Source organism: Bos javanicus, chromosome 16, assembly GCF_032452875.1.
Source record: "Bos javanicus breed banteng chromosome 16, ARS-OSU_banteng_1.0, whole genome shotgun sequence".
Lineage (NCBI taxonomy): Eukaryota > Metazoa > Chordata > Mammalia > Artiodactyla > Bovidae > Bos > Bos javanicus.
This window is the reverse complement of record NC_083883.1, coordinates 66,567,716-66,592,044: the sequence shown is the minus strand read 5'-3', so window position 1 is coordinate 66,592,044 and position 24,329 is coordinate 66,567,716. Positions and strand designations below refer to the sequence as shown.

The 24,329-nt window shown below is 41.9% G+C and overlaps 1 protein-coding gene across 2 annotated transcripts in view; it reads left to right on the top strand.

Annotated features, from left to right (window-relative positions):
* NIBAN1 (niban apoptosis regulator 1) overlaps positions 1–24,329 on the top strand; it is a 184,140-nt gene that overhangs the window by 147,272 nt on the left and 12,539 nt on the right. For both annotated transcript variants that reach the window (XM_061383467.1, XM_061383466.1), the window contains exons 6-11: positions 4,693–4,808; positions 11,275–11,379; positions 11,692–11,854; positions 17,090–17,277; positions 21,685–21,846; positions 23,420–23,530. In XM_061383467.1, the coding sequence (XP_061239451.1) occupies positions 4,693–4,808; positions 11,275–11,379; positions 11,692–11,854; positions 17,090–17,277; positions 21,685–21,846; positions 23,420–23,530 (845 nt within the window). The remainder of the gene's footprint in view (positions 1–4,692; positions 4,809–11,274; positions 11,380–11,691; positions 11,855–17,089; positions 17,278–21,684; positions 21,847–23,419; positions 23,531–24,329) is intronic.

Sequence of the window (24,329 nt, the reverse complement as noted above, 5' to 3'; positions counted from 1 at the left end):
TGTAGTGTATTCAATCATGCTCTAAATTTAAGAAATACATTGATAGATTCAAAATGGTCACTAAGAGAAGGAAGGAAAAAGGAGGGCCAACTTCTAAAAAAGTATCCCTAAGTTATATTGTTTAAAAGATGATTGCAGGAAAATGAGAATACTCAGCTATCTTTTAGCTACCATGTGGAAGAAGAGTAAACTTGTCTATTTTGCTCTGAAAGGCAGAAGCAGGATTAATGAGAGTTTGTGGAAACAGATTTTGGCTCAGCAGAAGGAAAAATTTTCAAATAATTACAACAGTTCAGTGACAAAAAAAAAAAAAAATGAAATGTATTTCATTACATTGTGAGCTTCCTGTCACTGGAAATAGTCAAGCTATGGCTGGATGCGTGTCTGTCATGAATTCTGAAGGCTCCCAGCATTGAACAAGAGCTCAGGCTGGGTGACCTTTGGGATCACTTCTAACTCTCATAGTCTATGATTTAAGTGAGCATGAATGCCAAGGCTGCTTGTGACATGCCAGAGGCACTTTTTCAACTCTTGGCTCTGATTCTGACCAGCTGTGTGACCTTCAGCTAAGAAATTAACCATTTCTTCTTCCAGTTTCCTTGTCCATAAAATGAAGGAGCTGGATTTAACCATGCTTAAGTTCTCAGCACATCTGTGTCTTTGAGCATCCTCTTAGCTCATGCTGGAAAAGTTGAGTTTGAGTTGATGCCTGCCATCTTTGTGAGTCATCTTACAGGAAGAAGGCTGAAAGACCAAAAGCCATTGTTGATCCTGGGGGCCATTGAACTAACTCTCAATTTCTTGTTGGCAGGGGAGTGGGTGATTGTGATCCTGGAATTTGTTCCCATGGGATCTGTGGCAGGAAGTTGATTAAATAACTGATAATCTGGTTTCTTTCAAACACCTGTACTTTCTGGCTGAGTTCAGCAATGCCTCTGCAAGCAGCTTAGAAGAAATGAATATCATATGACCCTTGCAATGTAGCTCTGTCCTTTACAAAGCAAACCTTTGTTCTTTATTTCCTTAATGATCTGGCAGTTTCTATTGAACTTTGTTTATAATCATGAGAACCAGTATCCATAAAACAACTTTATTATGTGGCAGGTACTATTCTAAAAGTTTTATATAAATTAATCACTTTATAAGCTAAAAATCTAATGATGAAATCAGTAATTAGACCCTTTTTACCATATGGAAAAAGAGTAGTTAAAATCTGATCTAAGTCTGGCTTAATGGTACAGTCCAAAATGGAGATTCATGTCCTTATTCTTTTAAATTTTATTACTACTGTTCAATGACTGTAATTTCCTTTATGGTCCATTTGATTACTAATACTTTTCTTCTCTGCCTATATTAAGGTGCTCCATCCTGCACCATTACTACATTCTAGCTCTTCTGTTTCTTCTTTGACTTCTCTCTGACTCCACATCTTGCCTTCAAATCTCATTTCTTCAGTTATGTTTTCCGAAGACCTTTGTAAAATCAACCATCAGTGGGAGTGTCATAGTTTTTTTTTATATATAGATATACATGGTATTTACTGGATTTCAGATTCTTTCTTTGGTTACTTGGATCAGTTTGAGAAGAAATAAGTAAATTTATGCTTCTTGTAAGGACCTGAAGAACTTAAACCTCATTTGTAGGCTCATGGGTCTGGCAATTCATCTAAGTACCACATTTTCTTCCATCTCTTTGTTTCCTTAGGCTGGAAATGAAAACAGCTGTTAAAAATAAGAGCTCATGAGTCAGTTTTGAATCTCAATGTAGTAATTACAGTTTCCATCTCAGTTGGTATAGTTCCAGTGTACTGAGTCCCATATCACAGCCCCTTGTTGTCAATTTTATACCAAAATCTTAATTTGTGTTTTCCAAACCCCTAAGGTTAAACACTAAATCAATTGCCAAACCAAGAAAAAATAATAACAAAGAAGAAAATGCTTCAATTTAAAAACCTGATTCTTGGGACATGCCCTTTTTCTGAATTAGATTTTAACCAGTCTTTCTGTTGATACTAGAAATGTCAGTTACTCTTCCACATTTTTGAATGTGGACCTTCTGAGCGTCATGGTATCCTCATTGTGAAGAATTTTGCTCATCCTCTTACAGAGGCTATTTCTTGAGTTGTAGTTTCTCTTTTCCAAGTTCCTGAGGCTTATGACCTAGTAAGCCAGTCTTGAAAGAGTCATCTACAATCTATTAATTGATTGTCCCCCTTTGAAGCAGATTGATCCTCTAAATTTAGGTTCTTTCTGCTCAGTCCCCGAATCAACCACTGAGTCACTGACTGAGCACTCCCATTGGCTAAAGCTTTGAAGGTCCCCCCAGCAAATCAGCTGCCTTCAGCTAACCAATCTAACATCACCCTATGAATACAGAGCCTATGCTCTTGGCAAAAGAACTTTGTGTCCTACTGGGGAGAAGCAGAAGATAGGATACTTGGCCCTTTCAGTCACTTCACTTCGCCCACTTTATTTCCCTTTCCTAAGTTTTGATTTCTTTATTGTTAGATTAGATTATTTCTAAAATTCACTTCCTTGCTCATATTCCTATAAATGGTTATCACTGTATCCTCCATGAGCTAGTTTTATGTGTTGAAAATATTCTGGGTTAGTTTGGGCTGCTCCAACAAATATCACGCTCTTGGAAGTCCAAGACCAAGGCAGTGGTAGTTCTGGTGTCTGATGAGAGAGAGAGACAGAGGAAGGAAAGCGAGGGAGTAAGCCTTTTCTTTTTTTAAAATTGGAATATAGCTGCCTTATAGTACTGTGCTAGTTTCTGCTGTACAACAAAGCAAATCAGCATACATATGCATATATCCCCTCCCTCTTGAACCTCCCTGCCCACCTACATCCCACGCCTCTAGGTCACCATAGAGCACTGACCTAGCTCCCTGAGGTAAACAGTAGGTTCCCACTAGCTATCTGTTTGGCATATGGTACTGTATATATGTCAATCCCAATCTCCCAATTCATCCAACCCCTCCTCCCCCTCCCCTCATGTCCACATGTCTGTTTTCTATGCCTGTGTCTCTATTTCTGCCCTGCCAATAAGGAGATGGCGACCCATTCCATATGCTTACCTGGGAAATCCCCTGGATAGAGGAGCCTGGACGGCTACACTCCATGGGGTTGCAAAGAATTGGATACAACTTAGCAACTAAACAACTATCATTTTTCTAGATTCCACAAAAGTATGTTAATATATGATATTTGTTTTTCTCTTTCTGACTTATTCACTCTGTGTAACAGACTCTAGGTCCATCCAGGTCTCTGCAAATGACCCAATTTTGTTCCTTTTTGTGGCTGAGTAGTATTCCGTTGTATATTATGTATATGGCTTCTACGTCCACCGTAAAGGATCTACCCCTTTGTGACCTAATTACCTCCCAAAGCCTCCATCTCTAAATATCACATTTTGGGGATTGAGGTGTTAATATATGATTTTTAGGAGACACAAGCATTCAGTCCATAGCAGAAATTGAGCGTATTTGCATGCATGGAGTGATTTGTGGAATTCTGGGAAAGCCATTCAGCACACTTAAAAACCCTGTACCATTAGGTATCCATTCCTTTGTGGTAGGATATTACCTCTCAGATAGAATACCTTTTAAAAATCCAATGTGTTTGGAAAGGCAAACCCCAAAACTAATATGTGAGGCAGTGTAGTGTGGTGCTTTGAAGTAGGTTGTTGAATCCGACTGCCCAAGTTCATTTCCTTATTGGTATTTGATCTTAGGCAATTAATTGAGCTCTCTGTGTTTTCAGTCTCCTCATCTATAAACTAGAGATGATAATAACACTCACCTCAGAGGGTTTTGTGAGATGTCACTGACATATGTAACATACCTAGCAGTAACAGTTTCTTACTGTATGTTTTAACAATTATTATCCTTCATTTGCAAAAATCAGCCTTTTATACTGATGTCATTTTGACAAAAAGTTGGTATCAGTTGATTTTTTGGTGGGGGGGGGGAACTAGGAGGGGTCCCTTGGTTACATGAGGCACTTTAAGGAGTAGTCTGCTTTACTGAGGTGTTACAGTTGGTGGCATAAAGCCACTAGAGCCTGGATGTCTGAGGGAAACATTTACAAGAGGGATACATGGGGATAGATAAATGGTCATAACCAGCATGTCTAGTAACTGATAGAGTTAATCAGCTGGTATAATGAGGAAGTCATGTGATATACACCTGAAAGTTCGTTTTCATTCATGCAAATGACCTTTGAGGTTTTTTGTTGTTGTTTTATTATTTTTTTTAATATTGTTTTATTTATTTGACTGCGATGGGTCTTAGTTGTAGCACATGGGGTCTTTCGTTATGGCATTTGAACTCTTAGTTGCAGCACATGGCATCTAGTTCCCTGACCAGGGATGGTACCCCAGCCCCCTGCAGTGGAGCATGGAGTCTTAGCCACTAGATCACCAGGCATGTCCCTACCTGCAAAAGAACTTTGAATTCAGTACTTAACTTTTTTGTGTCTCATAATTCTATTCCTTGTAATACTCAGGTAATGGTCTCTGAACCACGGAAGAATATTAAATTAAGAGGCAAAACTAATACAATTATGTAAAGTTTAAAAATAAAATAAAATTTAAAAGAAAAAAAAAATAAAATGATGCCCATGTTAACAGACTAAAAAAAAAAAAAAAAGAATGTTTTCTTTGCTAAATGCCCTTGCCTCTTTCTTTTAGATTACATGAAGCAGACGACATTTGAAGCCCAAGCCTTTTTGGAAGCTGTTCAATTCTTTCGACAGGAGAAAGGACACTATGGCTCGTGGGAGATGGTCACTGGGGATGAAGTCCAGGTAACGTGGGGCTCAGAATCTTGGATCCTGTTCTCTAAGTGGTAGGAGGTCAGGATCATAATAAACTATCAAACAAACAAACAAAAATAATTGCAGGCGTGGAAGATGTGGTTCTGTAGGGCGTTTCTCTCATTGTCTAGAAACGTTTGATCAGCAAGCTGCTGGGCACTCTAAAGAGCTCCAGACTGGGCACTCCAGGCCTCCAGACCTGCAGCAGGGCAGTCCAGACAACTGCAACTGCAGTGGAAGAACCACTTCCAATTTCTTTCCGGAAAAAGCATATTCTCTCAAGTGACCTGTGCTTCGTGACTAGCAGCAAATGTGAGCAGTGTGGCATAGTGCAAAGTTTGTGGTGGGACTTTAAGTCAGCAGATTTGGGTCAAAGCCTGCCAAGTTATTTAACTTCTCTGTTTTAGGTTACTCCTCTGAAAAAATAGGAATGATAATGTTTGCCTGACAGGTTGTGAGAATTAAATAAGATGTTGTTGGAAAAGTAGTTGGCAAATAGCTGTCTTCATCTATGGAATGATTTATAAATGAAGTAATTAAAGGATACCAAATTTGAAAGCATTAGATAGTTTTCTAGATGTTTCATTTACCTTTTCTAGTGCTCTATCTCCTGTGGTCCAGATCCATAGTTTCCCATGACCTTGATTAAATGTCAATCAAGGGCTAAGTGTCTGGGTTGGTTTGGTACCAGGTACATTGTTATAGATCTCCAAGGAAACTATGTTTCATGATGTGACCCCATCCGCCATGAGGACACCAATCACAGGCTGATTCAACCAGAAAGAAGAGGCTGGGTGTGGACATTATTTAATTAGAAGCGCAGAGGGTCCAAGAATGCTCTTCTTTAACTTCCCCTCATAGCCCAGAATGCCTCTTTTGGGGGCCAGTGAAATTTGAGGGAACAGTATTTGGAAGATGCCAGATGGTATCTTGCTTTTATATGGTCATTAAATATCTAAAGCTAGAAACATTTTCTCATGATAATGGGCTGTTCTTTATTGTTTTAACATATGACGCGGAATCTCCTCCTCTTCTGTCTCCTTCTCTTTCTTCCCTCCTCCTCCTCCCCCTTCTTTTTCTTCGGTAGAGTCTAAACTCATTTATTTTCCATCCTGAGACTTAAGAACTTTAGTCAATTGTTGATTTCTCATATTTGGAGGAAGCACGTACCTTTGTAGGTTCAAGTTAAACAGTTATTTAGCTCCTTGAGTTAAGTTAAGGTACTTGTTTGTTTGTTTGTTTTTCTTTCATTTGAAATCTTATATCAGGTCACATTCCTTCACTATCCCATGGAAAGCAGGTACCTAATAGTTCTTTTCTGAGAGCTGAGTATTGAGTTTGGGTGTTTTTTTGTGTGTTGGGGGCGAGGATTGACTTTCTGCTCTTCGCTTTGGGCTGATATGTGTGAATTGCTTTAAGGTGTGATAGAGTGAAATGACTCATGCCTTGCCATTCTGGTGAGGCGAGACATACCTAGAAGCATCCAGAGAACAAGGCAGTGTATGTGGGACCATGTGTGATCTGTACATATATGGACATCATAAAGCATTAGCAGCAGTCATAGGAAGGTGCTAATTTTGCAGAATAAAACAAATATCTTATTTGAGTCGATTCTAATGAGGTGGATGAACCTAGAGCCTAATATACAGAGTAAAGTAAGTCAGAAAGAGAAAAATAATGATCATATATTAACATATATATATGGAATCTAGAAATATGGTACCGGTAATCTATTTGCAGGTCAGCAAAGGAGACACTGACATAAAGAACAGACTTTTCAACACAGTGGGGAAAGAATAGGGCAGATGATTTGAGAGAGTAGCCTTGAAACATATACACTAACGTATATAAAATAGAGAGACAGTGGGAATTTGCCATATGACTCAGGGAACTCAAACTGGGGCTCTGTGACAACCTAGAGGGGTGGGAAGGGGTAGGAGGTGGGAGGGAAGCTTAAGAGGGAGGGGACATATGTATACTTATGGCTGATTCATGTTGATGTATGGCAGAAACCAACACGGTATTGTAAAGTAATTATCTTCCAATTAAAAATAAAATAAAAAATTTTAAAAATACCTTAAAGGGGAAAAAGAAACAGAAGAAATCAGTAAACGCTTTTGCTCCTCTAGGAATTTGAGTTTCTTTCGTAAAGTCACAACCTCATAAAATGTGAGCACTGGAAGGGCAGTTCAGGATTATTCGTCCAGTACCCTCCAGGCGGGAGAAAGAACATTCAGAGAAGTTGGCCCAAGTCACAAAACCAGTCTGTGACCGACTTGCATTTTGAGCCATGTCAGGTGAACCTTGAAGAAGCTGCTGAAAGGAAATAACTTTCAAGACTTTTCCTGTGTGAGGCCTGGTGAGGGTAAACTTCATCTTAGCCGTTACACATGGAACTGAAGCAACCTCTATCCTAAGACTCACAGAAAAAACAGGTCAAGGTCCCAAAGAAGCTACCAAGTAGTTAAAGAAAAGGGCATAGCATGACTGAGTTTGAGAATGTGACATCTTTTGTTTAAAGCACTGCATTTATTTGCATTGTTTTCCTGTCTGCTAAGAACTTAACCATAACATTATCCTAACCCCTTCTACCCTCGGAGACTGTATTCAGAAGATTTTCAGCAATGCTACATTATTATCTTCATAGTAATGACTCATACAGCAAGTATGGCATGCCCTCGTGCTGGTGGTTATTTTAGGCAAGTGTCCAGGCAAAGCAAATATCTTAGAATAATTTGCCTGACAGACTATTAAGGTGAAAATATTTGTACCCCAGTAAAAGCATCAGTATATTTTCTACTTGTCAATTAAAAATGTATCAAATGAAGTCATGAGGGAAAGCATTTTGGAAAATGTAAATACAAGTTACGTGATTTATTTTTTATTTGCTTTTAAATTAACCAGATGGGCTAAGAGAACAGTTCAAAATTCCCACACATCAGGGTGGTTTCCAGACCAGAAAGCTATCCACATTTTTCCCTTGTCCATATGTTCAAGTCGTCTTTTTCTGGTGACCTTGAATGTGACCCGCTTTAAATGCACTATTTCACACTTGGTTGCTCAGTAACACGAAAGGCATGCGGCCAACAGCCTGGTCAGACCATGGAGTCAGCCTCAGTAAAGAGGGCAGAATTTCTGGGCCTCACACCTTCCCCACAGCTGCAGCATATGGAACGTAAATGTAGTGTGGCCTTCACGGAATGAAGCTGAAGCTCCAACACTTTGGCCACCTGATGCGAAGAACTGACTCCTTAGAAAAGACCCTGATGCTGGGAAGGATTGAGGACATGAAGAGAAGAGGGCAACAGAGGATGAGATGGTTGGATGACATCATTGACTCAATGGACATGAGTTTGAGCAAGCTCCAGCAGATAGTGAAGAACAGGGAAGTCTGGTGTGCTGCAGTCCATGGGGTCATAAAAAGTCAGACACGACTGAGCAACTGTAGAAGAACAGCTCAGGGAGTGAGCCTGGAATTGTTGGTTTCCATCAACCTAATGGTGCGTTTGGTTTCTTATATGTGTGATGGAATTTTTAAATCTCCCAGTTAAATCCCAGCAGTTAAATGTACACACGCGCCCCTTTTATTTAAAGCACAGGAAATATTTTTAGGTTCCTTATGGTAAAACTCAGTGGTTTCTATTCTGAAGGAAGAAGGTTGGGAAACCCCTTCATTAATATGATTTGTTTTTATTAAATTAACTGCTTTCTCCCTGGTAGCCCCAGGGCTCTGGACCCTGCTCATGGAGGGCTGACCAAGGCAGGAAATCCCAGAGCAGGTCCTGGGCTGGTGAGGAGCAGATCACAGTCAGAGAGGGCTGGGGCTGACAGATACAGAAATAAGATGAACTGTTGGGAGGAGACAGAGTTGGCTGTTGCCTGCCCAAGGGCTATTCCCTAATCTCACACTCCCTGCCCCTCCTTCTCCATCAACCCATTCTCATCCCCCTTCTTTTTTTCCCAGACATATTTCCTTTCCAATCCCTTAAGTTATAAAATAGAACCAAATTTCTTGGAACATTGTATGGGAAAGACTAAAAGCAAACTGCAAGCCCACCCAAATGGAGCATTTTTTTTTCTTTGGACTGTGTAACATTTTCATCTTCAAATCTTCTTCACACTCATGCTCAGATTCAAGCCAATCTCTGCAAAAGGATGGATTTGGATAATTAAATTCTGGCTTTAGTCTCCTTAGGCTCTTAGCTCACGCTCCCAATGCCAGTGCTTTCCTCACTCTTGGGCAGGTGTGTCCAACAAGAATTTACTCCATTGGGCAAGATAAGGTTCATGAATTATTAATTATGTACTTGAACCCAGTTTGGGCACTTGCTGTTTTCTATGCGATTTACACATGTCAGGTTTCTCTTTAACTCCTCAAAAATCCTCAAAAATGGCATCACTGACTCGATGGACATGAGTTTGAGCAAACTCCAGGGATTGGTGATGGACAGGAAGCCTGGCATGCTGTAGCCCATGGGGTCGCAAAGAGTCAGACACAACTGAGCGACTCAACTGAACTGACGTCTTGACTGCTCCCCAGATAATGGTTAAGAAAGGTCCAAACATCCCCAGCAGTGAATTAGTAGGACTAGTGGAAATCCTACCCCTGTTATAATCATAGTCACACCTGAAGTTCCACATCACAGATGATGGAACTCCCCCGGTTGCACTGACTCCCAGCCTTCTCTCCTAGGAACTCACAGACCTAGGCGGACTGAGCAACTCACCCACCTCCACCCTGGGAGTGTTCCTGTTCAGTTCATCTAGACTGTTACAGCCCGTGTAAACAGAGCCATTTTGAAAGTCAAAATCTAGTGACCTCATGAGCATTTCCACTAGCATGAGGCTGACCAGTGACCTTAAAGTCTTTCCCAAATCTTAATTTGAGTGTTTATGAGCAGGTCAATTATTTTGGACAAATATTTTTTTCAATTCACAGAGCAGATGTCAAATGATTCTCTACTATGATTCTGCTTGCCTTCTTTCCCGAAGTTATTCTTGTTCTAAATCTTGGGCTGCAGCCTGATACTGAAGGCTGAGCTGTGAGCCCCAAAACTCACCACAGATCTAAGTCTAAACAACAAAACTGCTCCAGTTCCCTTGGGGGAATATAAAGAAGAAAGGCCAGTGTTACGTGGGGCCTTATGTGCAGACAGGTAAATCACTGCTCACGTTCAAAAGAAACACTTCCATTGAGCCAAGCAAATTTGTAGGAAAGACTTGGGAACAATTGAAAAAAATACTCTGAAAACTGTATACACCCCTTCTCCCGTATTCTCATCCCACCAATGTCCAGTTGTTCCAAAGTATTTGTTACTCCCTTCTTTTCCTAAACTTTAAAGAAGATGGAGATGGGATTCAGGGTGTAGTAGGGACAAAGAGCATGAAGACACTTAGATCCCAGAAAAGTTCAAGAGGAAACAATGGTCTCAGGGGATACAGACAAGGATTCAAGCTGCTAAAACCAAGCCTTACTCCCTTCACAATTTTGCTAAGGATACCCTTATCCATAATTGATGTTTCCTCTCTTATCCTAAATGCATTAGATTGTTCCATTTCAAATAGTAGAAGTTCAAGTTGAGGAATTTGTCCTTTCCAGCGGAAAATGTCAGCAGGCATGACTGTTCCCTGCAGATATTTAGAACATTTACCCTCTATGACTCTTCCTAGAGATTTCTGAGATCTCAGACCCAGAGTTAAACTATTAACCTAACAGATTTCATGGAGTGCAGGACAATCTTAGGTAGCCAGGACAGTCAGTCAGTTCAGTCACTCAGTCGTGTCCAACTCTTTGAGACCCCATGGACGGTAGCACGCCAGGCTTCTCTGTCCATTACCAACTCCTGGAGTTTGCTCAAACTCATGTCCATTGAGTCAGTGATGCCATGCAACCATCTCATCCTCTGTCATCCCCTTCTCCTCCTGCCTTCACTCTTTCCCAGCATCAAAGTCTTTTCCAATGAGTTCGTTTTTATGTATCAGGTGGCCAAAATATTGGAGCTTCAGCATGAGTCCTTCCAATGAATATTCAGGACAGGGGTGGCCAGTTATGACACCTTCAGTTGGCCTGATGTGCAGATTTAGGTGTTACCAGCTAACCCAGCTCTGAGGCTTTCTTCTTCCTCTTTGTTTTGTTTTTTCACTTAAGCATTTTTTTTTTTAATTTGAGTATAGCTGCTTTACAACATTGTGTTATTTTCTGCTGTACAGCAAAGTGAATCAGCTATGTCTATACATATATCTCCTCTTTTTTAGATTTCCTTCCCTTATAGGTTTATAGGTTACCACAGAGTATTGAGTAGAGTTCCCCATGCTCTACAGTAGGTTCTCATTAGTTATTTTATACGTAGTGGTATATATATGTCAGTCCCAATCTCCCAATTCATCCCACCCCTCACTTCTGCCTTGGCAAGTAGAAATAGAGACACAGATATAGTGGCTGTCTTCCTCTCGACAGATCCTGAGTAACCTGGTGATGGAGGAGCTCATGCCAACCCTTCAGACAGACATCCTGCCTAAAATGAAGGGGAAGAAGAACGACAGGAAGAGGGCCTGGTTTGGGGTGAGTGATGATTCTGCTTGGCCAGCTCTGCTGCTCAAAATGAACATTCCCTTCCCTTCTCTTTTTAAGGTCTTGTTTTTCTTTTTTTTTAATACGTAATTCCTTCCCTGGGTGGAGAACTGCCCAGTCTGCTCAGTCTCATATACATCAGGACTAATCCAAACAAACTCAGACTTTGAAAGAAAAATTAGAATGTGCACACGGTTTTGTTTATGTTGCGATCATCTGTGATTAACCCGCCCTCCTGTGCTTGACTCCATCAGGCTCTGACACATGACAGAGCTCCAATCTGTGTGCTGTTCTCTGTTCCAGCTCCTTGAAGAGGCCTACCACCTGGTTCAGCATCGAGTTTCAGAAGGATTAAGCGCCTTGAAGGAGGAGTGCAGGGCTCTGACAAAGGGCCTGGAAGGAACCATCCGTTCAGACATGGATCAGATTGTGAACTCAAAGAACTTCTTAATTGGAAAGATCAAAGGTCAGTGGAGATAATGCCTGCTCCTATGAGCTAGATAAGCTGTGCATTTAAAGCTCTTCCACAGGGTGAGATGTCCCAAGTGGCACTAGTGGTAAAGAACCCTTCTGCCAGTGCAGGAGACGTAAGAGATGTGGGTTTGATCCCTGGGTCGGGAAGATCCCCTGGAGGAGGGCACAGCAACCCACTCTAGCATCCTTGCCTTGAGAAGCCCATGGACAGGGGAGCCCGGCGGGCTACAGTCCATAGGGTCGCAGAGTCGGACACGACTGAATTGACTTAGCATGTACATGGTGAGAATTCATAGTTTCAGAGGAGAATTAAACTGAGGGACTTTGGGAGAAAGTGGTAATACTTGTAATAGGAGCATGCTAGTGGTACTGTTAAGGGTCTGGACCTCCCCATGGAAACTTCAGTGACACAGGCTGGAGGGCATAGTGCCTCTTGCCTGTAGTGGTGCCTGTATGTCCTGATCCTGTACCTCTTACACCAAATTGTAATGGCTCTGCCCTGCCCTCCACCTGCTGTAAGCTCTTAAAGAGTAGGGCCATGCCACCCTGGTTTACTCAGGTATTCCTTGTGCTTAGTATCGTGTCTGGTGTATGCAGACTCACAGTGAATATCCAAATCAGTGAATAATGGATTTTCCTTTAATAAGAAAAAAAGCTTTTGGGTTAGAGTCAATAAATCTAGATCTTCTAGATCTTCCTCCACTTATCATAGGGTTACGAGCCAATAAACTCATCATAATTGAAATGCAGGCATTTAATACGCTTGACCTACCCAATATCATAGCTTAGCCTAGTTACCTTAAACACGCCCAGAACACGTATATCCGCATATAGTTGGGAAAAATCACCTAACGCAAGATCTGTTTTATTATAAAGTGTTGAATAGCTCATGTAATTTATTGAATAGTGTATTGAAGGGGAAAAACAAAAAGGTTTGTCTGGGTACAGAATGGCTGTCAGTGGGTTGGTTGTTTATGCCTGTGATCCTGTCCCTGATGGGAGCCGTGGCTGTTAACCCTGCCCAGCATCCCAAAAAGAGCATCATACTGCATCTCACCTGCTCCGGAAGAGATCAGATTTCAAAATCTGAAGTAGTTTCCCCGGTGGCCCAGACAGTAAAGAATCTGCCTGCAATGCAAGAGACCCAGGTTTGATCCCTGGGTGAGGAAGATTCCATAGAGGAGGGAATGGCAACCCTCTCCAGTATTCTTGCCTGGGAAATCTCATAGATAGAGGAGCCTGGTGGGCTACAGTTTGTGGGGTCACAAAGAGTCAGATACAACTGAGCAACTAACACTTCTGCTGAATGGGTAATGCTTTCTTCACCTCGTTGTAAACTTGAAAGCTTGAAAGTTGAACCGTCCTAAATCAGGGACCATCTGTGGCCCCAGCTCTAATGTCAGCTGGGTATGTGGGTTCAGGGAGGTCACTCAATTTCTCTGTGCCTTGGTGCCCTCCTCTTGAAATCACAAGGGCCCATGCAATCAGGGTCTGCATGCTGAGGGTCTTGGATCAAATCCAGCCTGCCACTATTTTTATAAGTTACATTTTACTGGAAGATGGCTGTTCCTACTCCTTTCTGTATTGTCTGGCTGCTTTGGCACTGCAGGAGCATAGCTGAGTTGTTAGAACTGAGATCTTATGGGCGGCAAAGCTGAAAATGTTCCTGACCTGGCCCTTGACAGAGAAAAGCTTGCCTCTTTCCTCCCAGGAGGCTTTAGATGGCCTCTAAGAAATTCTACAGAATAAAATTCTACAGTTCTGCCTCCTACATACCCCAAAGCACACCACACTGAACATCATTTCAGAGGGAAGCATGCTGGCTTATCTGTGATTGTTTATCAGCAATTTTCTTAGGTAGTCAGTTTTCAAATTATTCACTCAGTCATTCATTCAAAAGACATTCACAAAGCGAGTGCTTTCTGAGCAAGGTGATGCAGCTTTAGCAGCAAACAGGGGAGATCTAGTTCCTGTGTTCAAGAGACGTGGAACCTAATGGGATTTTCCGCTTGGAGGATTATCCTCTACACTTCAGGCTCTGTTCATACTGCAGCCTAGCTCACGCTGGGCTCTTCTAACAAGTCCTCCTGAGAGTAGGTTGCAGGATGCATTACTAGAGCCAAGGCGTGTGCGTCTGAATCTATTGTTTATCTGTTCATGCGATGCCTTCTCCAGCCAGATATAAATTAACTTCAGACTGCTTTCTGGTTCCTATTACCCAGGTCTCTTATTCCTTTATTAGTACGACTGATCTGGAGTTGACTGTATGTTGAAATGCTTTATACAACTTAAAATGGCCAACACTAAACTGCCACAGCCAAATACATTCCTGTTGACTGGAGCTGAGCTGAGCTGAGCCTAATGGTGGCCATTCTCTTGGCCTGAATTAAATGAGTCTCTCTTTCTCTCTTGCCTAAATCCCTTCACATAAGATGGAAAAATATTCTGCCCTGGACTGGTTTTGGTTTCCTAAAGGAAGCCTTGAAAGGAAGTCATGATCAGATCTTTTAAAAATGGAATATCAGAAACATATTTTCATCAGGCCTCTTTTCTTCCCCTTTAAAACAAGAAAGTGCACATCGAGCTGCATTGATAAAGGGCTTTGGATTTCAAAAAAACTTCGGGAGTATTAAAGTAGCTTTCTCTCCATTTCCTCCCATGTGATTCTTGGCTTAAATTCTGCTGCACGAATACTGAATCATTTAATAAGCATTTATCCTGCCCCTGCTGAATACAAGGCCTATGAGGCGCCTAGGAAGAAGAGAAGTAGAAGAGAATAAAAGTCACATCACAGACACCAAAACAGAAGGAAAAAATATGAAAAATGCCACAAAAGAGGCAAGAACAGAGGGCACAATGATTCCCAGGCAGGAACCACTTCAGCTTCATAAAAAGTCATGTGGGCCCCTGACAATGAGAGGAATGTTTTAATGTCAGTTGATTGGAAAGGATGATATTACTCACAGATACAGTAAGAGCTGACAGTTTCTGAGTACTTCCAGAGGATCACACACAGTTCTGAGCATTTTGAACACAGCGAACTCATTTAATCCACACCATAACCTTCAGAGTACTTACTATTATGAGCCCCATTTTACAGATAAGAAAACTGAAGTAGAGATGAAGTAATTTGCCTGAGATTCCGAAGGTAGAATGTGAAACAGTCAGACCAACCCCACCCCGCAGCTCCAGGGTTTTCTCTCTTCATCACTCTGCTCAACTGAATTAATATATGGCTCATGAATTAATGTGTCACAACACATGATTCATCTCTGCATCCCTGAAAAATAGCAGAGCATACTTGTGTGGGATGTAAAATTTATTTGATCATTAGGGAAACACCAGTAGACTGTAGTTCAGGAAGCTGGGTGGTGGTTCAGGGCATTAGGCTGTTCCGAGTGGGTGAAATTTGAACTTGGCCTTGAAGAGGTGAGTAGGATGTTTATAAACAGAAGTGGAGGAAGGAAGGCAGAGGTGGAAGGAACGCTGGATAAAGGCACAGAGAGGGGGGCTGGAGCCCACCGTGGTACATAGGCAAGAGGAGGTCTGGCAGAGAGGAGCATGGCCACCCACGACCCCTCCCTGTGCCTGTCTCTGCCCCCACCCAGCAGGCATACCAGCCAACTACTAAATCTTTACTATATATTAGCCATGACCATGATTGCTCTGAAATTTCAATTAGACACTTTTCACATAGTTCTTCTCCCAGAGTTAATTTATAAATAATTCATTTATCCTCCTAGCAAACAATTTTGCATTTTGGTATCAAGTAAGTTAGTTATTTTTAGGAGTCATAGATTGTTTCATTGAATTATACAATAGAAAGGGTTTTTTTCCCCCCTAGTAATTCTATGATCTGTTTAATATTTTCTATCTCAAATATTTATAAGTACATAATATCAATAGTATTGGTCATGTCAGATTTTCAGAGTAAGAGGCAGTCTGATCCTTTGTAACCCTGTGAAAGATTTCTGCAAATTGAAGTGAGAACGTGGCCATTTTCTCACTATAAGCAAGTTATTTGCTAATAGAAAATAAGAAGTCTATTTGAATTGTGAATCTGGATCTGAAAGTTAGGGTGTGACCTTGGTGGAATCATCTGACATCTCCCGGCCCCCTTCCCCATCTGTAGGATGAGGACCTGGACATCAAGATGTATCTGTACTTCCCTTCTCAGTTCTGTGGTCCTATAACAAGGCTCGGTGGCTTACCGAGCTCCACAAAACTAGCCTTTCATCCACAGAGCAAGCTCAAGCCTTTTCCAGTTCAGATATCCTTTACTGCCACAGTGCTTCCCAACCTGGCTAATCATGAAAATTGCTTCAACACTTAAACAAACAAACAAAAAAACAGATTTCCATGGCTTATCCAGACGTACTGGATCAGGATCTTTACTATGGTCCTCTTCTAAATCAAAGAGCAGTGTTTCCTCTGGGAAGTAAGAGTATGGTTACATTGTTTAAATCCTTTCCTAAATTTATTTGAATTGGCAGGTAATTACTTTACAATACTGTGATGGCTTTTGCCATACATCAGCATGAATCAGCCATAGGCATACATGTGTCCCCTCCCTCCTGAACCTTTTAGTCCCTTTTTATGATTTTCTGTACTCTTTATATTTTTGTCACTAAGTTTGTCATCCTTGATTATCAGGAAAAAATAGCATGTTTTTAAAAATTGGGTGTGGGGATGGGAGGCGGTGTGGCAAACCGATTGGAATTTGTTTCCATTTGGCCTAAAAAGAAACCATACTTGAATTTTTTAAAAGGCCCTTGAGGAGAGGGGAGGAAAATTGAATTAGATCAACTGATTAACTCTTAGAAAAAAGAATTAAAAACCTAATAAATGTGTTTTTAGAAGACAAACTATGAATTTATAATGGTGATGATTGATAGGAAATAGATGAGTCATTAGCATTTTCATTTTTTTGTATTAAGCATTGTCTATTCATAAGGACCAAGCAAAAAAATGTATTTCATCCCAGGGCAGAGGTAATCTTGGGGAGGGGTTTCTCTTTGTTCGAGTTCTCAAGGAGCGATTCTCTTTGATGGCTTTCCATCCTGGTGAGTACTGGCACAGGACGCACTGGGCTCGTCTGTGTTGCCTGCTTGAGTTTGTGTTGGCTGTTACATGTCTCCATGGGGCACTGTCCAGCCTGGCCTGGCTCCAGTGCCTCTGAATCCAGTTTTGCCATCACTCACAGTTTCCTGGCTATTTTCTACCTCAGCGATGGTGGCTCAGCCAGCAGAGAGAAGCTGTGCAGAGAGTGTGCAGCCATTCCTGGGGTCCATTCTGGAGGAGCTGATGGGACCTGTAAGCTCGGGATTCAGTGAACTGCGCTCACTCTTTGAAAAAGAAGTGGATGAACTTAGCCAGAGCTTTCAGACCACCAAAGACAGTGCCCAGCTAAAGGAGGTAGGGTATGAAGCGAAGGAGTGGAGTGTGAATGGTCTTTTTTTGAGTCTTTGTCTGCATTCATTCATTCTTTTTTTTCTCCTTCTCTCTCTCCTGTCTTTTCTTCTTCCCTGCCTTCCATTCATATGCCTTTCCATTTATTCATCTAGTCTTTCTGTCCTTCATTCATCCACATTATTCATTCATCCATTCATCCATCTTCTACTTGATTTCCTTTATTAATGGTTTCATGTTATGAAAATAATAACATGCTTGTATAACTTAAAAGTGAAGTCGCTCAGTCATGTCCGACTCTTTGCGACCCCATGGACTGTAATCTACCACACTCCTCCAACAATGGGATTTTCCAGGCAAGGGTACTGGAGTGGGTTGCCATTTCCTTCTCCAGAGGATCTTCCCGACCCAGGGATTGAACCCAGGTCTCCCGCACTGTAGGCAGACGCTTTACCATCTGAGCCACCAGGGAAGGTACTTGTATAACTTAAACAGTATACAAAGATATTTACATAAAGGCAAAATTAATCACCATCGCTCATACCCACCTAATTCTAGCCCACCCCCAACTCCTAAAGTATCTCCACTTCTAACTCCTTGGATTAACCCATATAAATAGGTCAGTATGTGTTTTCACATGCGTTGTCCTTGCCTGTACGAATATATATGCATACATCCTCATTTATATGTGTTTTGTGTTTTGATTGATTTGCTTCCAAAAGCATGACAAAAACCAATGTTTCTCAAACTATGTTCCTGGGACTAGTATCATCCTCATTACATGACTGCTAAAAATGCAAATTCTCAGGCCGCACCCATGAGCTACCAGATCAGAAACCCTGGAGGAGGGCACAGCAGCAGTCTGGTTCAACAAGACCTCCAGAGGACTCGCTGTATCCTAAAGTGACAGACATAACTGGGCAGCTTTATTTTACACTTGCAGTATCGTGATGAACATCCCTACAAGTCAAGCCAGTGGATAAAACCAAAAAAAAAAAGCCTTTATTTTTTTATGCATACATACACGAAATTGTATATAAACAAGATCATTTGTTAGTATTTTGAGGTTTCTCATGGTAGCCTTTCTAAAACTTAACTTTCTCTCCTTCCCCCACATCCCCTCCTCCAACTCAAGCAATTAGTGTGAACAACTTAGCATACGCTATTCTGTGCTTTTCTCCATGTTCATATAGCATATAAAACACATGTTTTGTGGGATATATTTTTTTAGGTTGTTTGCTCTTACAAAAATGGGATTATATTATGTATATATTGCTTTGCTTTTCTGTTTTCTTATTCAAAAATACCTCATGAAACTGTTTTTAAGTTAGTGTTCTAGTTCTAGTTCATTTTTTGTAACAGTTGCATAATACTTCATGTACCAATACACCATGATTCATTCAACCATCCAAATGTTGCTAGCACCAGGAACAAAGCAATAAATAACCTTGTAACATATATTCATTTACTTTGAAGCTTTTATTTATATGGGATCTGATTCCTAGGACAGGATTGCTAGATTGAAAGGTGGGAATTTTTCTCATGTTAACTGATGTTTCCATTGACATCCCCCAAAAAGGATTTAGATTTTACATTTCCACCAATTGTACATGATAAAGGACTTTCTTTTCATCAGCCTTAGGGAATCACTTGTTCAACTTTTTGCCAGTCTTACCCAAAGAAACGCAATGCCAAAGAATGCTCAAACTACTGCAAAATTGCACTCATCTCACACCCTAGTAAAGTAATGCTCAAAATTCTCCAAGCCAAGCTTCAGCAATATGTGAACCATGAACTTCCTGATGTTCAAGCTGGTTTTAGAAAAGGCAGAGGAACCAGAGATCAAATTGCCAACATCCACTGGATCATGGAAAAAGCAAGAGAGTTCCAGAAAAACCTCTATTTCTGCTTTATTGACTATGCCAAAGCCTTTGACTGTGTGGATCACAATAAACTGTGGAAAATTCTGAAAGAGATGGGAATACCAGACCACCTGATCTGCCTCTTGAGAAATTTGTATGCAGGTCAGGAAGCAACAGTTAGAACTGGACATGGAACAACAGACTGGTTCCAAATAGGAAAAGGAGTACGTCAAGGCTGTATATTGTCACCCTGTTTACTTAACTTCTATGCAGAGTACATCATGAGAAATGCTGGACTGGAAGAAGCACAAGCTGGAATCAAGATTGCCGGGAGAAATCTCAATAACCTCAGATATGCAGATGACACCACCCTTATGGCAGAAAGTGAAGAGGAACTAAAAAGCCTCTTGATGAAGGTGAAAGTGGAGTGTGAAAAAGTTGGCTTAAAGCTCAACATTCAGAAAACAAAGATCATGGCATCTGGTCCCATCACTTCATGGGAAATAGATGGGGAAACAGTGGAAACAGTGTCAGACTTTATTTTTGGGGGGCTCCAAAATCATTGCAGATGGTGACTGCAGCCATGAAATCAAAAGACGCTTACTCCTTGGAAGGCAAGTTATGACCAACCTAGATAGTATATTCAAAAGCAGAGACATTACTTTGCCAACAAAGGTTCGTCTAGTCAAGGCTATGATTTTTCCTGTAGTCATGTATGGATGTGAGAGTTGGACTGTGAAGAAGGCTGAGTGCTGAAGAATTGATGCTCTTGCACTGTGGTGTTTGAGAAGACTCTTGAGAGTCCCTTGGACTGCAAGGAGATCCAACCAGTCCATTCTGAAGGAGATCAGCCCTGGGATTTCTTTGGAAGGAATGATGCTGAAGCTGAAACTCCTGTACTTTGGCCACCTCATGCGAAGAGTTGACTCATTGGAAAAGACTCTGATGCTGGGAAGGATTGGGGGCAAGAGGATAAGGGGACAACAGAGGATGAGATGGCTGGATGGCATCACTGACTCGATGGACATGAGTCTGAGTGAACTCCGGGAGTTGGTGATGGACAGAGGGGCCTGGCATGCTGTGATTCATGGGGTCGCAAAGAGTTGGACACCACTGAGCGACTGATCTGATCTGATCTGATCTGACAGGAGCAAAGTGGTAACTGATTTTCCCTCTCCTGTCTGTTTAATTGCTATCGTAAAAAATAGACATATTGCAAATTATTTGACAAGGGGCAAGTTTGACAGCATGGTTTTGGTCATTAATTCTACTTCACTGGAGTTTTCTAGAACTCATTTCTTAAGGGAGTAATATTTTCCTCTTACAAGCACCATGAACGTGGGCCCTTGTTAAATTTTTCTTTAGAGAAATCTAGAAATCTAGATTTATCTCTTTTCTGTGACCTGAAACTCAGACAGCAAGCACATCCTGTCTGTTCACAGTTGCCCTGTTACTCCCCGGTTGTCCCTAGGCCTGTGTTTTCAGCACGCTTTTCTGTTTTCTCTTTCTCCACCCACCCTCTTATTTATTCTAGAACTCCAAAATTCAGTTTTTAAAATCAGTTTTAAATAGGCTTGGAAAATAGGATGCACTCTGTTGGTGAAATCACTCATCGTGTAAGTCTGTGTTGGTAATACTTAAAGTCTCTAGCAGGTGAGGTCTATTGCTGTCCTCTTGCTGGAAATTGCATGGCCTCATTGATCAAGCTATCACTTGTATAGACTAGAGGATGGGGAACCCCAGTTTTTAAAACTAGGCCATGCTTCTTCCTATCTCACTCCCTCCCCATCCCGCCACCCCCCATCTACTAGCAGAGAGAAGCCCTTGGGCACAGACAGAGCCTCAGTGAGCTCCAGGGACTCTGGCTTTACTCTCAGAGTCCAGGAGTCCAGGGGGCATCTTGACTTCCCTGGGATTTTCTGAGAGGGATATCTCTCATGAAACAAGGCTCTGGAGGCTTGTGAGCCCAGCAGCAGTTCCACATGCCAAAGAGACTTCCTGAACTCTTGAGCTCTGGAAGTGGGTACTTGGAGTCCATCAAAAGCTTGACAAGACTGGAGTCCCATGGAATGCATTCCTGGATGTGTCCATTGTCCAGTTGGTTCTTCTACCTGTCTCCATCCTGGCAAGAGAGCTGTCCTAGGGACCCATCAAAGGAGGGAAATAAAGACAATGAAGATATCACATATATAGGGATCTGAGAAGTGATTCACTCTAATAACATATATTTGATTGTTTAGAATTTATGTAATAGTCATGCAGTGGGCTTCCCAGGTGGTACAGTGGTAAAGAATCTGCCTGCCAATGCAGGAGGCACAAGAGATGCAGGTTCAATCCCTGGGTCAGGAAGATCGCCTGGAGGAGGAAATGGCAACCCACTTCAGTATTCTTGCCTGGGAAATTCCATGGACAGAGGAGCCTGGTGAGCTACAGCCCATGGAGTCGCTAGGAATCAGATATGACTGGCAGTTGAGCACACACATACACAAGAGTGGTGTAATATAGTTCCTAGGTCTGAAAGTGTGTTGTTTTCCCTTCCACCGAAATTCAGCATCTAGAGCAGCTTATGGATCTTCCGCTGGATTCCGTGAAGATGGAGCCTTGTTACAATAAAGTCACCCTGCTTCAGGAGCACCTTCAGGATCTCAAGAGCCGCTTCAGGTTCCCCCACATCGATCTGGTGGTCCAGAGGACGCAAAACTACATGCAAGAGGTAGGGGCGGCGGGGTCATCTGTGGTGGAAGAGGATGGGGCTGCAGAGAATCACGCGCAGCAGATGAGACAGGTGTGCTGGCATAGCTGGTGAAACGGGGCCCATCTCTTTAGCCATCATGTTGAGTGACGACGTGTTTTGTCCTGTTCCAGCTGGCTCCATTTTTTCCATGTTGATGAGCATCATAGAGAAGAAATGTCTCAGGGAAATAGAGTAGCATTAATTGATAGTTAATTGATTTGTCAAGTCAGTGCTATTAATGTTGGCTTCACATTGAAATCATCTAGGGTGCTTTTAAGAAATACTGATGTCTGGGCCACACTCCCAGTGATTTTGATATATTTTTTTGGTAATTCAAAAAACTTCTCCCACTCCCATTCCTGCTGCATTTAATATGCAGCCAGAATGGAGAACCACTAGCTTGAATCAATTCTGTAATCTAGTTAAATCAGTCAATCAATCACAATTTTAAATTTGGACTTCTTGAGTCTATTTCATAGATTCCTTTTCCTTCCCATAAAGAACTTTTTCTTTAGGAACAGGGATGAATAGCACAAATTCGTTCCATAGTCTAACGCTTTCTAAGAAGGAAGGGTGGGATCACTGAAGCCATAAGAGCACAATTCTACTTTACAGATATTCCCGGGGCGCTTCCTGTGGGCTGGACATTGTGCCAGACCCCACTTCAGGGAGCTGGTAGTGAGACAGATTCTTACATAAATTCACTATGGCGTTGAAAGTGCTGAGAGGAAAGCTATTGTGTTGGATGCTTTCAGATCATAGGCTTGGGGAAGAAAGGAGCTTTTTTTTTCTCCTTAAAAGTTATAGGCAGGATTAAGTGGCACATTTTATTTATTATCTAAGCTCTGAGTTGTGAAGGATTAAAGATGAATGGGGAGCAAAATTGGCCAACGGCTTAACTGAAGCTCCTTGGACAGCAGTGGACAGTGGTGAAATGGATACAGGCATAAGTGCAGAGAATAAGAAATCGGAACCACTTCCATTTCCTAACCCATGAGTGTGACAGTCACGGGCTCCACTGAACCTTGACCCTGTCTCCTTTCCCAGCCTGGCAGAGAAAGGGAGAGAAGTAGGGTGGGAGGGTGAAAAGTGGAGTCAGAGACGTGCTGGGATGGTTTACATCCATCTGAACGGAGAGGATGGAGCCAAAAAATAATTGGAGAAGCCTCCCACCTCATTTCATTAAGCCCTGGCTGCAGGGGATGGGAATAACCACAGGAAATGATGATATCCCCCATCCCATGGTCTTGGGTTTTCCAGTTCCGGGTGGAAGGAGACATGAGAAGAAAAGATACATACATGTGTACATACCTGTATACATACAGGTACAGGTATGTGTGTTTCCCAGCCTTCTGCTGATCTCATTGTGGTTGTGGGCTTGTGCATTTCACAGACCACAGAGTGGAATGAGGACTTGTTGCCCTGGGTGACTCCCAGGGCAGTGACCATCTCCGATGGTCATGCCCTCCTTTCTCTCCAAGCTGACTTTGACCCGAGGGTGGCGATCCCAGCTTCTGACTGCCCTCTGTTTCTGTGTTGCTTTGGTTTCTAGCTGATGGAGAATGCAGTATTCACTTTTGAGCAGTTGCTTTCCCCACATCTCCAAGGAGAGGCCTCCAAAACCACAGTCGCCATTGAGAAGGTTAAGCTCCGAGTCTTAAAGGTAAAATTGTTCTCTCACTTGCGGGAAGCATGAAGCAAGAACGTGACTCATTTCTTTTGTTAAGTGGAAAGTATCAAGTTCTCTCTTTGACTTGCCTCCCCTTTTAAAAACAGTGCCTGGTCTTTTCTCCCTGGTAACAAGTGACGATCATCTCGCGGCAGTTCCCCTTCGACTGTCGTGCCTATTCTGCCATCTAGTGGCTACTTTAGGGACCACAGGTCCTCGCATCATTCACCAGCCAGAAGTGACATGTCTTAGGCTTACTTACATAGCAATTAGACTTGATATTGACTGTCCACTATAAGCAAAGAATGGTGATAGGTATTGCATGGAATATGAAAATATAAAACACACACTCTCTTTCTTCCGAGTTTGCAATACAGTAAAACCCATTTAAATTAACAGTTTTTAGAAAAATCAAAACCTCATGGCTAACCCTAATGCATATATATGGAATTGAGAAAGATGGTAACAATAACCCTGTATACAAGACAGCAAAAGAGACACTGATGTATAGAACAGTCTTGTAGACTCTGTGGGAGAGGGAGAAGGTGGGATGATTTGGGAGAATGGCATTGAAACATGTATAATATCATATATGAAATGAGTCGCCAGTCCAGGTTCGATGCACGATACTGGATGCTTGGGGCTGGTGCACTGGGACGACCCAGAGAGATGGTACGGGGAGGGAGGAGGATTCAGGATGGGGAACACGTGTATACCTGTGGCGGAATCATGTTGATATATGGCAAAACCAATACAATATTTTAAAGTTAAAAAATAAAATAAAAAAAATTAT